The following is a 14,114-nucleotide window of genomic DNA, read 5'->3' as shown; positions in this document are numbered from 1 at the left end:
TCCAGTGAGGAGCAGTTTGCTTCTCCCAGAATTGATTATCTACAGGATCTGATCTTGGTTGGTTATGAGGTTTTTCATACCTTCTCCAGGCTGGATGCATGACATTCGACTTCGGGGAGTGTTCTTACACTTGGGTTTAGAACCATTATTTGGAGCAACACGTCGCAACCTATATGGTTGTTTTCTTCCAGAGGAGCGGTGTACCTGACAGCTTGTTCTGTTGCTTTTGTAGCTGAGTTGCGGAGGAGATAGCTTGTGGAGCTTTCTTGGTACCTGTTTATGTAGTCTTTCATCTTTGATCGAGGACGGCGTCTCTGGCTTCTTGGAGTTTGCTCAACATCCGGTGCTAAGAGGGGGTGTTAGATATCATCCCCTACTTGCTGGCTTCCTATTTGGTGTCCTATTAGTCTCTAGGACTGACCATGTTAGTCTGAGGGGCTGGTCACCCCTCACATGTATTTTACCCATATTTATTCCCCATTTATGGTCCTGGGTATTTTTCCCAGTCGTGGAGATGTTTATCACCAATCGACTGCCTTCATGTAGAGGTATATATAGCCGGAATGCCTCCCTCATATTTCACTGCTTAGCATTGCTTGCCTAGCTTGTCTAGCTACAGTCTCTCACTGACGAGGTTCTCCCCTCTTGCTTGGGACATGTATTCCTTTTGGTGATGATATTGAGAGCAGGTTCTCACCTGTATTTCCTCTCCATCTCTCCCTCTCTCTCTCTCTCTCTCTCTCTCTCTCTCTCTCTCTCATGTGTTTCCACTTTCCCTTCTTCCGCTGCACATTCTATCAATGGTGGCGGGTGGGGCAGCCGGGTGATGGTGGCGGGTGGTGGCGCCGGTGCTCACAAGCAGGGAGTGTGGGCAATGCGTACACACAGCTCACAAGCGGGAGGTGGGTGATGGCGAACAGCAGGTGGTGGGTGTGGACCTGCACATGACGGAGACAACACCAGCGCTGCAAGCAGCGCGAACAGGTGGGGGGGTGAGGGCGAGGGCAAGAGAAGTGGGCAAGGCCAAGGGAGAAACATCTAACAAAAGACCACAAGGGTCTGTAAGGCCAATATGTGCATCATAGAGATCATCAATCATGCAAAATGGCATGTTCAAACTTGTTTTTATTTGTGTGAATGCAGCCTAAGAATCAAAGTACGGTACCTCTGAAAGCAGGATCTTTTGCAGCAGATACCTGACCAGCTTCACCACCCTCATCCTTGATTAAAGAGTTAGACGCTTGTGAGGATATAGTATTTTCCGTCACCAGAGTTAGACGTCTTATATCTATAACACTGTCACATAACTACAGGCCGTCAAATCATGCCATAGAACGAAATACAGCCCTATACCATTAAGCTAAGCTCAGAAAGCCTAGGCACCAAGAAAAGCAAAATGGCAAAAGCCCAACATAGTCTTGCAGAGAAGATATTGATTGATCAAGGCAATATTACGATGAGAGAAGAAAATAATAAAGTCTGACTATGAACTTCTATCAGTCTTTTACTCACCCAAGTCCCAATGGATCAATAAAGTCATCACCTCGAGGAAAGGCCTCAGATACAATACTGGCCTTTCGTCCATATGTAGGAGCCCTTCTCAGGTTTGGACCAGCTGTTAACTTAGCTTCCCGCATCTCTCTCACCATCCTTGCCAGCTGTGACATCATCAAGCTATTAAGCTTTTAACTTTACTGAGTAAGCAAGCCCAAAGAAACCAAGTGCACTCAGCCTTCCCAGTTGCAATCTCAAGCAAAGCTGTTCAGTTTATCTTACTCTCTTTTAGAGACTTACAACACCAAACCAAGCCACTGATTTCCCGATACTGTTCACAATCCGCGTGTTGAAACTTATAATCAGACTAGCTCTGTAATCCCAAAACAATCTTTTCACCCAATACAGCCAAAAAGATTAAACTAGGTCCTTGTGAAGAAAAATAATTGGCACATTGTCCAAACAGTGTCCCGCCTTGTGGTGGTGTGAGGACTACTTGAAACATGACTTGGAAATTAAAGGAAAGAAGAGATGATTTAGGAAAGAGAAGAGAAGAGACGGTAGAAAGAGAAGTAACGAGGAAGAGGAGAGAAGAAAGAAAGAGATGTAAAGAGGAAGAGAAGATGGAAGAATAGAGAAAGGAGGAAAAAATATGAAAGAAGTGAGGGGAAAGCGGAATATGAAGAAAAAGGCGAGCAAGAAAGAGAAGAAAGAGAAATAAGAAGAGAAGAGCGACGTGAGGAAAAATTGGAAGAAGAACGCTGCAAGGTGGGAGGAAGAGAACAGGCACAACAGGAGGAGTGTCAGCCACGCAAATATTGGGTACAAAACACATGGCAGACTATGCCAAGCACTTCGCCAAAACTGAAAAATAAAGTGCGTGTTTTTATCAGCACCAAGGATGACTTTCTCTATGGGTTTTGAAAGATTTGGGACTCTTGTGGTGAATGGCCAGAGCATACAAAAGAGCTGCTGAGTGGGAGGAGGCATCCCCAAGATGCATGAGGCAAGGCTCCAACTATAAGCAGGCTACCCATTATTATCCTTGCCCTCCATATGAAGAGCTATGGTGCCTTAAAATGAGGAACGATTCTCCACCACTGTTTCTGTCATTTGTACCAAGATCGTTCCTTGTTAAATAACCAGGGCGCAACCTGGACGGCGCTATGGCAGACGTGTCTACCTTGCTGTCATAATCAACCTGTGGATATTCTGGATTGCTGGGTTGTCCACTTCTGATTCGTTGATTAAGATGAAAGCATGATGTGATGCATCCTTGCTGTAGAAAGAAGGCGTTACCTCGCTTTCATCGACTCGCTTCCAGCTATCAGGCTCCTCGTCGTCGTCATCCCAGTCGAGATCGTCGTCGATCTTCGCTTGGTGAGAAGCGGCGGATCTCCTCCGGAAGCGCGAATCGTCGTTATCGGGGTCATCGTCCTCAGAGGAGAGGCTGAGGAGTTCCACGTCCGACTCCTCGTCATCGTCGTCGTGGGGGGGCGGCTGGGGCTGAGGCTGGGAGGGCCTAGGCGGAGGGGGCCTTCGAGGAGGAGGAGCGGGTGGAGGCTGGCGCGAGGGGGGGCCTGCGGCAGCGGGAGAGATGAGCGGAGGCGGGTGGTTAAGAGGCCTGGCGTAGTGCAGATCGCGCTGCGCCTGCTCCTCCAGCGCCCTCTGCAAGAGTTCCTCCTCGTCCTCCTGCTCTTCGAACTCGTCCATGCTCGAAATCGACATTGCTGCCGCGCTCCTCTTCTTCTTCTTCTTCTCCGTCTGCTTCCCTGGGTCTATAATCGATGATAATTACATGTACAATTATTATTAATCTATAGTAAATAATATCATCATAAGATCGATTATATGTAGCCTAGGGGCAACGTAGACGAGTTGGCGTTGTGTGTTGTAAGCCACTATATATATATATATATATATATATATCTTCCAGCAAAAGATCGATTACATGTACGATTAATTTGACGTAAGCTAAGGATCATTGGCGTTCCATAGTCAAACATATTAATCTGAAGTAAAAAGGTTTTTGAGTTTTTTGTGATGCTACTTATTCCATAGTAAAAAGCCATTCCTAGGCTACTACACTAGAGTGTAATCCTCTATTATTCACTCTATTCACTCTGATGACTCTGAAAATTCAGAGCTCCCAAATGTCTGCACTGATGAGCGATTTGCCTCCACTGGTATTTTTTATTTTTTATAAGGAAAAATCCTATGGATTCATATTGGTAAAATCTGATAGACGCAGCCTAGGCCTATGGGAAGCAGAAGCAGCAGATGAAGAGGAGCCAATCAAAGCCTCTCCACGTAGAAGAAGGCATTCGGAGACATTTTCTCCCTTGTGCGCAGTGCTATCGTGGCGTTCGGAAACGCCCCTGGGGCAGTTCGCTACAGAAATCCTTGGAAGAAGACGCGATCAAATGGCATACTCGCCGAGGGAACTCAACAAAAGGCTTTGGCGAGACAAAACGGCTTCAATTTGCTGCAACATCGCCAGAATCTCAGCGCCCCTATTATGCAGGCATCGCATCGGCACAAACAACACTCCCGAGTCCCTATATTGGCCTACGCAGACAGTTAGGAGGTGCACAGCGTTTAATTTTTAAAAAAACTAATAGGGGCCTTATTAATTAATCGAGTACTCCTTATCCCAAGTAGCCCTTATTAATTATTCACGTACTCCTTATTAATTAATGAATAAGCATTTTTCGCTCGTTATCCGCCCCTATTCACACTTTTTTGTGTTGGCATTAATTAAGACGGCCCGCTATCACAATAAGGTTTCAGCCTTGTCATAATAAGGATGAACCTTTACAGCCATGCCTACTTTCCTTTTACCTCGATCGTTTCCTACATCTGGTTCGCCGATGGATTGTATGGCCATGATATTGAAACAATGGCTTCATTATGAGATTTGTGTAACGTCACATAGCTACAAGTAAATAATTCAACTTGTAGTCCTTCTCTATAGTCTTTGGTTGCTATTTTTTATTGGTTACACCCATAGTTAAGGCATATGTGCCTTGCATTTAGACCCAAGCTTAGAGCTTAGGTTTTATAAACCTTGCTTCAAGAGGAAGCCTTGAAGGTGATTCCAAAGTGCGAACATGGTTTATTGTAACATGGTCCTTGGCCTTATCATTTTTCAAATGTTGCAAATGGCATTGGAACACATCATGGCATCAACGACATACGATTCATTAGTTAAATAGAGGAACCCACCTCCATATGCTCCAAATGAATGTTTTGGATCCATTAAATTAATGCACCATCATTATTGGAATATTTTTTGGCTTAACAATAGAGGCATACCTCAATGACTGGGTAGCGAGATAAGTGGTTTGAGCCGTGAGTTATGCTCAATTCTGGTGGGATCACTCAACACTTGACCACATCTTCACCCTCCTTTGAGTACAAGCACAGTCGATCACCGTGCTAACCCCATGACCTTGTCCTCTTTGGAAGCGAGAAGTGGGCAAGTACATGAATTGAAATCCCAAAAATAACAAAAATGAGAAAGTAAAAAACGTTCATAATAGGAACAATCTGAGCTAGAGAACCTTGTGAAAACCTAGGAAACCCCACAATTTAATACTCCAAATTCTGAAGGATGAATCATAGGGGATAAGATTGGCCCAAAAGACAATGCTTCAAATCATCTAGGATCAGAATCACAAACGAAGGATCCAGATCCATGAAAAGCAGAAGGGAAAGGAGAGAGTTCTCAAGTTAACAACCAAACCTTCTACTAGGATTTCCAATGGCATTAACGACTTCACCATGGGTTTATTCAAAAAGAATTCATTGCTAAGGGAAGGAGCACTTATGCATGATGCTGGAAGTGTGGAACGATCCAAGCAATTGATGTGGAGACTCGCCTTTCTATGACATCTTCTCTAAACACTAGGATGGCAAGATTTGTTAAAGGAACCAGCAGAGACCATTGTGTCTAAAGGCCACTTGTCCTTGATAGTAGCTAAGCATTATACAAGTAGAGCAACTGAAGAGCTAGATTCTTACTACATTGAGGATGGTAAACTTGAGGACAAAAAGTGGCACTGGGCATGAATGCCGAGCATGATGCAAGAATGGCTAGACATGATATGGATTCTCCCCTACCCTCTCACTTACAGCTTATATCATGGAACCATGGCACTTCATGATATGGATGCTCACCTACCCTCTTCACTTACAATCTAATATCATGGGACCAAGGCACTTCATGATATCAATGATATCTTCGAGCTACATGAGCTACATCAAAGAGCAAGAGAATATTTGTTACAATCTAATATCATGGAACCAAGGCACTTCATGATATCAATGATATCTTTGAGCTACATGAGCTACTATTCTCTTGCTCTTTGATGTAGCTCATGTAGCTCAAAGATATCATTGATATCATGAAGTGCCTTGGTTCCATGATATTAGATTGTAAGTGAAGAGGGTAGGTGAGTTACCAAATATTCTCTTGCTCTTTGATGTAGCTCATGTAGCTCAAAGATATCATTGATATCATGAAGTGCCTTGGTTCCATGATATTAGATTGTAAGTGAAGAGGGTAGGTGAGCATCCATATCATGAAGTGCCATGGTTCCATGATATTAGATTGTAAGTGAAGAGGGTAGGTGAGCATCCATATCATGGAGTGCCATGGTTCCATGATATAACCTGTAAGTGAGAGGGTAGGGGAGAATCCATATCATGTCTAGCCATTCTTGCATCGTGCTCGGCATTCATGCCCAGTGCCACTTTTTGTCCTCAAGTTTATCGTCCTCAATGTAGTAAGAATCTAGCTCTTCAATTGCTCTTTGAGCTACATGAGCTACATCAAAGAGCAAGAGAATATTCACTTCTCATGATGTCGATGACATCTTTAAGCTACACGAGCTACATCAAAGAGCAAGAGAATATTCACTTCTCCTGATGTCGATGACATCGTTGAGCTATACAAGCTATATCGAAGAGTAAGAGAATATTCACTTCATGATCAATGGAGTGTAGTGTAATGGAAACGCTTATGAGTTTAAAGTAGGAGATATGCGGTTCAAATCTTACCAACGCATCTGTGATTTTTTGTTGCCCGTAAGGGTGTGTTAATGTCTTATAGCGTGTGTGTGTGTGTGTGTGTTATAGTGTGTGTGAGTGGGGGTTTGACTGACTGGAAAATGAGGGTTGAAAAGGGAGGGGCCCTCCAAATTAGAATAAAACAAGCATGGGAGCTTGAGATCTATCCTTGTCCCCATATAGTAATAAAAAAGTAACATTTCAGACTGTAGCACAGAGCATCGTTTCATGTTGGTGAGGAGTGCACATCACACATTCATGTTTTGTATTTTCAGTAGTGGGAATAGCACGAATTAGAGTAGCTTCATCGCTTTGCTTGCAAGGCTTAGCCAATGCAACAACATTTTTTTTATTTTTAAAAAAAAAAGAAGAAGAAGAAAAAAAGATAGCTTCATCAACAATGTGGTTCGGTGCATGGTTGAAGTTGAATTAGAGCAGCTTTGTAGAGCTCTCTTAGCGATGTGGTTGCTACATGTGAAGGAAGGAGGAGGAAGAAACAAAAAACTAGTCTCGCGATAGTGAAGAAGGGGAAGGACAATTTTGTTTTTTTCGGTTTCCTTTTAGAAAAAAGACAGGGTTTGTCACTTTACACTTCCCATCATTTGGCCAACCCATTTCACTTTGTCCATTACCACCACTAGTATTGCACCTACGCATTGCTACGGCCGACCAAGAAAAGAACTATTCCCTCTCTACAACAACAATCTCTCTCTTTCACTCACTCACACACACACGCACACGCACACGCACATGACCCTCTTCCTCTCTCTGTCACGTACACACTCTCAAATGTTGAAACTCTCTCTCTCTCTCTCTCACATGCGCACACATATACACACCCGCTCTCTCTCTCTCTCTCTCTCTCTCTCTCTCTCTCTCACACACACACACACACACACACGCGCGTATGTACACATACAGACTCTCTCTCTCTCTCTCTCTCTCTCTCTCTCTCTCTCTCTCACGCACACATACACATATGTAAATATATAGTATATACAATATTATGTTTTAGATACATATACCTGTACATAGACACATATACTTATACACACATATGTACAGACCGCATATACACTAATGCAAACGCACACTCTCTCCTCCCACAAAAACTATCTCCTACATAAAAATTCTCTGCCTCTCTCTCTCTCTCTCTCTCTCTCTCTCTCACACACACACACACACACACACACACACACACACATATGTACACACCGCACATACACTAATGCAAATGCACACTCCCTCCTCCCACACAAACTATCTCCTACATAGAAATTCTCTACCTCTCTCTCTCTCTCTCTCTCTAATGCACACACACACTCTCTCTCTCTTCACGCACTCTCTCTCACATAGAAACTATCTCCTACATAGAAATTCTCTCTCTCTCTCTCTCTCTCTCTCTCTCTCTCTCTCTCTCTCTCTCTCTCACGCACACACACACACACACACACGCTTAAATAGATTTACACATATATATAATTTTAATTAATTAAATTTTAATGGTAGGGATGAGTGGTAAGGTGTGCTCACTCTCCAATAAATGCATCTTACATGTAATCTCTCTCTCTCTCTCTCTCTCTCTCTCTCTCTCTCTCTCTCTCTCACACACACACACACACACACACACACACACATGCACACCCTCTTTCTCTCACGTACACATGTACACACTCTCAAATGTCGAAACACTCTCTCTCTCTCTCTCTCTTACACAAACACACACACATATGTACACACATGCACATGTACTAATGCAAACACACACTCTTTCCCCCTTTGTGAGTTGGAAAGCAGTCTACTTCAAATCATGAAAGAAATTGAAGAACTAAACAACCAAGCCCTAAAAAGAAGCTAAGACTGTTATTATCTAAAGGGATTCTGTCAACTTCACCAGTTGTCAACAAGCTCCACACCTCGCCTCAACAATTCCTAACCCTACCCATTATGCTGCCACTTCTCTCACCACCTTGCCACAACCTTCTGCACATCCTCCCTTTGCCAACCTTTTCTTTAGGTGACCTTCCACCACTCATTCCCAACCCCCTTGCACCAACTAGTATGGCACTAGCCCCCCCTCCCCCTCCCCCCCACTTCCTGCCTCTATTACAAATGTGGGGAGTATGGCCACTACTGGTGTGCCCCCTTCCCAAAGGTGCACCACCATATAGACACCACCCAAAATCTAAGGATCATTACACATAAGATTACCCCAAGCAATGGGCATCCACTTTAATCGACTTTACCTTCCAAATAGTTCTAGCCACCCACTTGGTATGAATAGGAACTCCATCTTCCACTTGCTATAGCACACACTTGCTCCCCCTTCCTTGGTGTGCCCTGCACACCCATACCAAAGTGGATCCATCACATCAATCATAGTGGTATCACCCATGCCCATAAGAGGGCCAAGCCAGAAGAACCACCAATATAATGGATGAGCCTAATGATACCAATCTTCCACTTTCTTGTGCATAATCAAAGATTAGCCTTTCTTGCAAGCCTTCAACGATCTCCATAATCGTCCCTCTATATCTAACAAACCACCTACCTCTCCCATATCGCAATCCAAACTAGAGCTTCCACACCCTTCTCCGTAAAAGATTTGCTAAGGGAGAGTAAGACGCCAATAAATCTCTTTGATCTTTTGTAGTTAAGCCCTAATATCCAATAACACCTCAGTGCACTCTTGCACTCATGGAGTAGCTTGATAGTAAGCCACCAAATTCTAGTGGTGGTGGGTAGTTCTGAAATGGTGGGTCCCCATTTTTGCTAAGGGAGAGTAAGATGCCAATGAATCTCTTTGATCTTCTGTAGTTAAGCCCTAATATCCAAATTCTAGTGGTGGTGGGTATTTTTGGAATGGTGGGTCCCCATTTCTGCTAAGGGAGAGTAAGATGCCAATGAATCTCTTTGATCTTCTGTAGTTAAGCCCTAATATCCAATAACACTTCAATGCACTCTTGCACTCTAGGAGTAGCTTGATAGAGTAAGCCACCGAATTCTAGTGGTGGTGGGTAGTTCCGGAATGGTGGGTCCCCACTTCCAACACAATGGTGGTGGTGAGGAGTTCCACAATGGTGGGTCCCCACTTTCGATAGGTGCATGCGTTGCGGGTTGTATGCACCAACCCTTCCTCATTGATGACTAGAGTCCTTGCCTATCTATGAAGATTCATGGCACCCCACTTTCTGGGGTAATTGTTGATGGTGGATTTGGGATAAACATGATGCCAAAGTTCACACTCCATGTAGTAGAGGTCTTCAAGTAACAAGAAGAACTTCTCTATCTGGGTGACTAACTAACTGGAGGTGATCCCCTAAAGGCCTAGAGGAGGTGCGACCAAAGTGATCTAGGGAATCCCATTCTTCCTTGATGTTATGGTGATCCAGCTACCTTAAGTCAAAGGGGGGTTACTCATTTTACTAATTGGTCAATCGTGGCTCAAAAGTATAGGATTACTAAACATGACTTGGGCTTTGATTGTTTGTGGATTCCCTAGGAGCATGTGAGCTGAAATTGGAAGAAGGCCTAGACCAAGGGATTCATGGTGCTACGTAGCCCCCACCTCTTCTCTACAACCCCTCAGACAACCACATCCCCATGGCGATGAGTCAAAACTCCTTGATTAGCTTCAAATAGCAAAAAGGCATGACACCCTACATGATGGACATTATAAAGATACCAAGCGACTTTACCAACTCCTTGATTAGCTTCAACTATCAATCAGAGTGCTATGAGGCAGTAGAAGAGCTAGCCATGAGCTAGTCATAGAGGATGAAGAGTTGGCAAACCTCTCCCGATGAGTAAGGTTGAAAGGCACCTAACCATGGGCTTGATCATACTTTCCCAATGCCCCAGAACCAAGAATATATATAGGTGCCCTTGGAAGAACCTACCATTCCCTTAGGGGAGCTTCCTAAGTCTTAGAGAGAAGAACAATATGGCACTTTCCAATTGATCAACACTCGATGAGCACTTGGCCCATGATCCCACTCTCCTTTCTAAGGTGGGTGAGACAAGGAAACGTCTCTCCCTTCCATCCTACCAAGACCCAATCCATGAACTCAACCTCAATACTACAAAGGATCCATCGACATCATGGTTGTCGCCGAGACCACCCAACCGTGCTTGATCATGCCTCTAGCTTATTCTAATCTTACAAGGATGCATTTGCTTGGATATATAAAGACTTGGATGGTGTCCGAGCTGCCATTGGTGTTCATACTATACCCCTCCGGGAAAGTACTCGACTAGTCTGTGTGTCTGCATTGGTGTTCATACTATACCCCTCTAGGAAAGCACTTGACTAGTGCATGTCTAAAAGCTCAATCCAAAGTATGCAAAGGTAAACAAAGTGGAGTTGAAAAAAATGGAGGACGCTCACATCATATCCCCTATAGAACACTTTGAATATGATTTCACCTATGGTCATGTCTTCGAAGGAGAAAACCGACAAGATCTGTGTTGGTGTAGAATTTCAACCCCTTAAAAAAGCCACTATCAAGGATAGATTCCCACTTTCGTTGATGGTGGAAAGTGTCTTAGAGGATGTTACTTAGTATGCCCTATTCTCCCCCAAGGGGATGGTGTGCCCTATTCTCCCCCAAGGGGATGGTATGCTCTATTCTCCCCCAAGGGCACTTGTATAGGTTCTTTGTGCTAAGGCATTGGGAGATCGATTAAGACTATGGTTGGGTTCTTGTCGACCTTATTTGAGAGAGGTTTGACAACCCTTTGTGGGGCACTGGTGTGATGGGATCCCTTAGACGTATTGCCTCATATGTCATGATTGAGAGAGGTTTGAAAACCCTTTGTCCTATATGGCAGCCTATATCTACTACTCACAGTGTCTTGATTGAGAGTTGGGAGAGTCGTTTAGTACCTCTATGATGTCCACCATGTAAGATGTCAGGCTTTCTACCCGCCCGCAGGAAGTTCTGACTTGTCACCATGGGGGACAAGGCCTTCTTTAGGCATGGGCCAAGACATGGTTGGTTGAGGGGTGGTAGACGAAGTGGGGCTTACCATGGCACCACGAATCCCTTGGTCCGTGCCTTCTTCCAATTTTAGCTCCTATGGTCCATGCTCTTGGGGAATCCACAAACGATCAGAACTGCAGCTCCTATACTTCTAAATGATGATCGGCCAATGAGTAATGAGTAAGCCCCATTGACTTTAAGAAGGTAGATCACCACAAAGTTGGCAAGAATGGGATTCCCTGGATTACTACGGTGATGCCTTCCATTAAGCCTATAGGAGTCCTCTCCATTGGTCAGCCATCTGGACATAGTTGGCTAGTCTCATTACCTAGAGATCCATTGCACGGACTGTGAATTCTGGCATTAGGTTTATCCTAGAGCCACATCAACATGCTTTAGGAATATATTCATGGAGGAGGTTGGGAGCAGATCCAACAAAAAACAAAAAAACACTTTTAACTGCTTTTGGCATGTCTCATTTCCAACATGAACTGAATGAACTTGCATCTGAAACTCTAAACCATACTTTGCATGATGCAATTGATAGGGCTAAAGAAGATGTATTTTCTATTGATCTTGAGAAGAAGTAGATTAAGGCAAGAGAGAAAAGAAACTTTAGGCATGTCATTGAGTGAAAGTTTGTATTTGATTAGGCTTTTGGTGTGAGAGATGAAGAAGGGAAGCAAAGGGTTAAATGCAAGTATTGTTGTGAGTTTAAAATGGATAGTCCTTTTGAAAAGATGGGTAGTACAACATTGCAAAAGCATGCTCTTGAAAAGCATGTAGATTCTAATTTACATCGTAAAGCTGCCCAAAGGTGGGAGATGAGAGAAAAACAAGTCACATTACCAATCCAAAAGCACGTGGAGCTTATGGTTGACCATGAAAAGCAACGCATCATTAGTGTCATGCAAGTGATGTATTTTGTTGCTATACGAGATATGTTAGTAGAGTCATATAAGCCTCTATGTGACTTTCTTAGATTTATGGGAACTTCACATAATCTTGAGAATGATGAGTATTTTGCTTACACAAGTCGCACTTTCAGAATGGGTTTTTAAAAGCTACAAAGGATGTGTATTGGACATATCTTGTAAGCGATATTCAAGAGAGTCCATTTTTCTATGTGCTTATTGTTGATGATAGTACCGATATTACATTCGAGCAACACTTGATAGTGTACATGACATATTTGAGTGATAAGGGTAAAGGAGCAAGTGTATGTTAGTTTATCACTCTTTTATGTATCAAAGATAAGAACGGGGAAATTGTTTTTGAGGTGTTGATGGGATTATTTGAGAAAATGAAACTTCATTTAGAAAAACTCATTGGGTTTGCATATGATGGAGCATCTTACATGACCGAAGGGACATCTAGTGTTTTTGCTTCATTATACCCCCTCTTTGGTGAGTGTTCACTATGTTGCGCACATAGAAGCATTGGTTATTGGAGATCCATGTGAAAAGTTTCCAGAGTTTGTCCAGTTGACAAGTTTGCAAATAAAATCTATAGCTTGGTTGGGGCTTCTACTAAAAGGCATAAAGAGCTTTCCACCTTGATGAAATCATTTACTCTTCACTGCCTAAAACTTCCAAGAAGTCATGAAGTTCGTTGACTATCTAGAGGCAATGTGATGGAGACATTGGTGCGAGTCATGCCTACATTGCTCCTAGATTTTCAAAAGAATAACAATGAGCTATATAATATGGAAAACCATTTATGAAATGCAATTCTTGTTCCATCTTCTTGCTGATATTCTTGTTTAGATGAATGAACTTAATAAGTACTTCCGAAAAGAAGATGTGGATATCACTCAAATTGTTGTGAAGTTAGATGTGACGATATCACTTCTACATGCACGATACTTGAAAGAACCATTTGGTCTTGATTCGAAATCATTTGAAAAGATTTTTTAAGGAGATAAAAGATGGTTTTCTCTTGTATGTGGATGAAAGTGGTGTTGAACATAAGCATGTGTTGCATTTTTCCTCAATGCCTCAATGTTGCATTGGAGGATCACCTATTTGCTAATTTTGTGACTCTAGGATAAGCGTTTGTGGAAAAAATTATTGATGGTTTGAATGTGAGGTTCACAAACTTGCCATTATTGAATGCAGGAAAATTGTTTAGTCCCAAAAGTTATGTAGATGAAGATCTTAGGGATAGCCAACATAGAATGCTTTTGGAACATTTGTGTGAGAAGTTCGGGTCTAAAGAGCGCGAATCTATAAATGAGAGTGAGTGTGAAGTAGAATATGTTGAGTTACCTTATTGAAGCTTGGTGAAAATGTAGTACCAAGCTCGATTCAATTTATGCTTATCCAAATTCAATAAGGCTTTGGCAAATCATGCTTGTAATTCTTGTTAGTACAACAACTTGTGAGTGGTTTTTCCAAACATAATCGAATTAAGGATGATGAACGAAGTAGTTTGTGTATTGAGACCCTAGAAATGCTTATGTTTTTGTCACTAAGTGCTCCATAGATATTAAATGAGGTGTGATTTATGAGGCTTGGATAACCATGAAAGCTCATAGGGAACAATCCATCACCATGATACAAGAGTAAG

At 42.9% G+C, this 14,114-nt stretch overlaps 1 protein-coding gene across 1 annotated transcript in view; it reads right to left on the bottom strand.

The window, feature by feature from the left end:
* Positions 1-3,380, bottom strand: part of LOC147616852 (exocyst complex component SEC5C-like) — a 147,860-nt gene extending 144,480 nt beyond the window's left edge. The window contains exons 1-3 of the mRNA XM_086776492.1: positions 2,794-3,380; positions 1,513-1,658; positions 1,166-1,296 (exon numbers count right to left, since the gene is read on the bottom strand). Coding sequence (XP_086632618.1) covers positions 1,166-1,296; positions 1,513-1,658; positions 2,794-3,222 — 706 coding nt within the window. The 5' untranslated portion in view covers positions 3,223-3,380. The remainder of the gene's footprint in view (positions 1-1,165; positions 1,297-1,512; positions 1,659-2,793) is intronic.
* Positions 3,381-14,114: the final 10,734 nt, after the last annotated feature.

This window comes from Cibotium barometz, chromosome 37, assembly GCF_041138505.1.
Source record: "Cibotium barometz isolate CiBa-2024 chromosome 37, ASM4113850v1, whole genome shotgun sequence".
Classification (NCBI taxonomy): Eukaryota; Viridiplantae; Streptophyta; class Polypodiopsida; order Cyatheales; family Cibotiaceae; genus Cibotium; species Cibotium barometz.
Note: the sequence above shows the minus strand (reverse complement) of the source record. Positions and strands in the feature narration are given on the sequence as shown.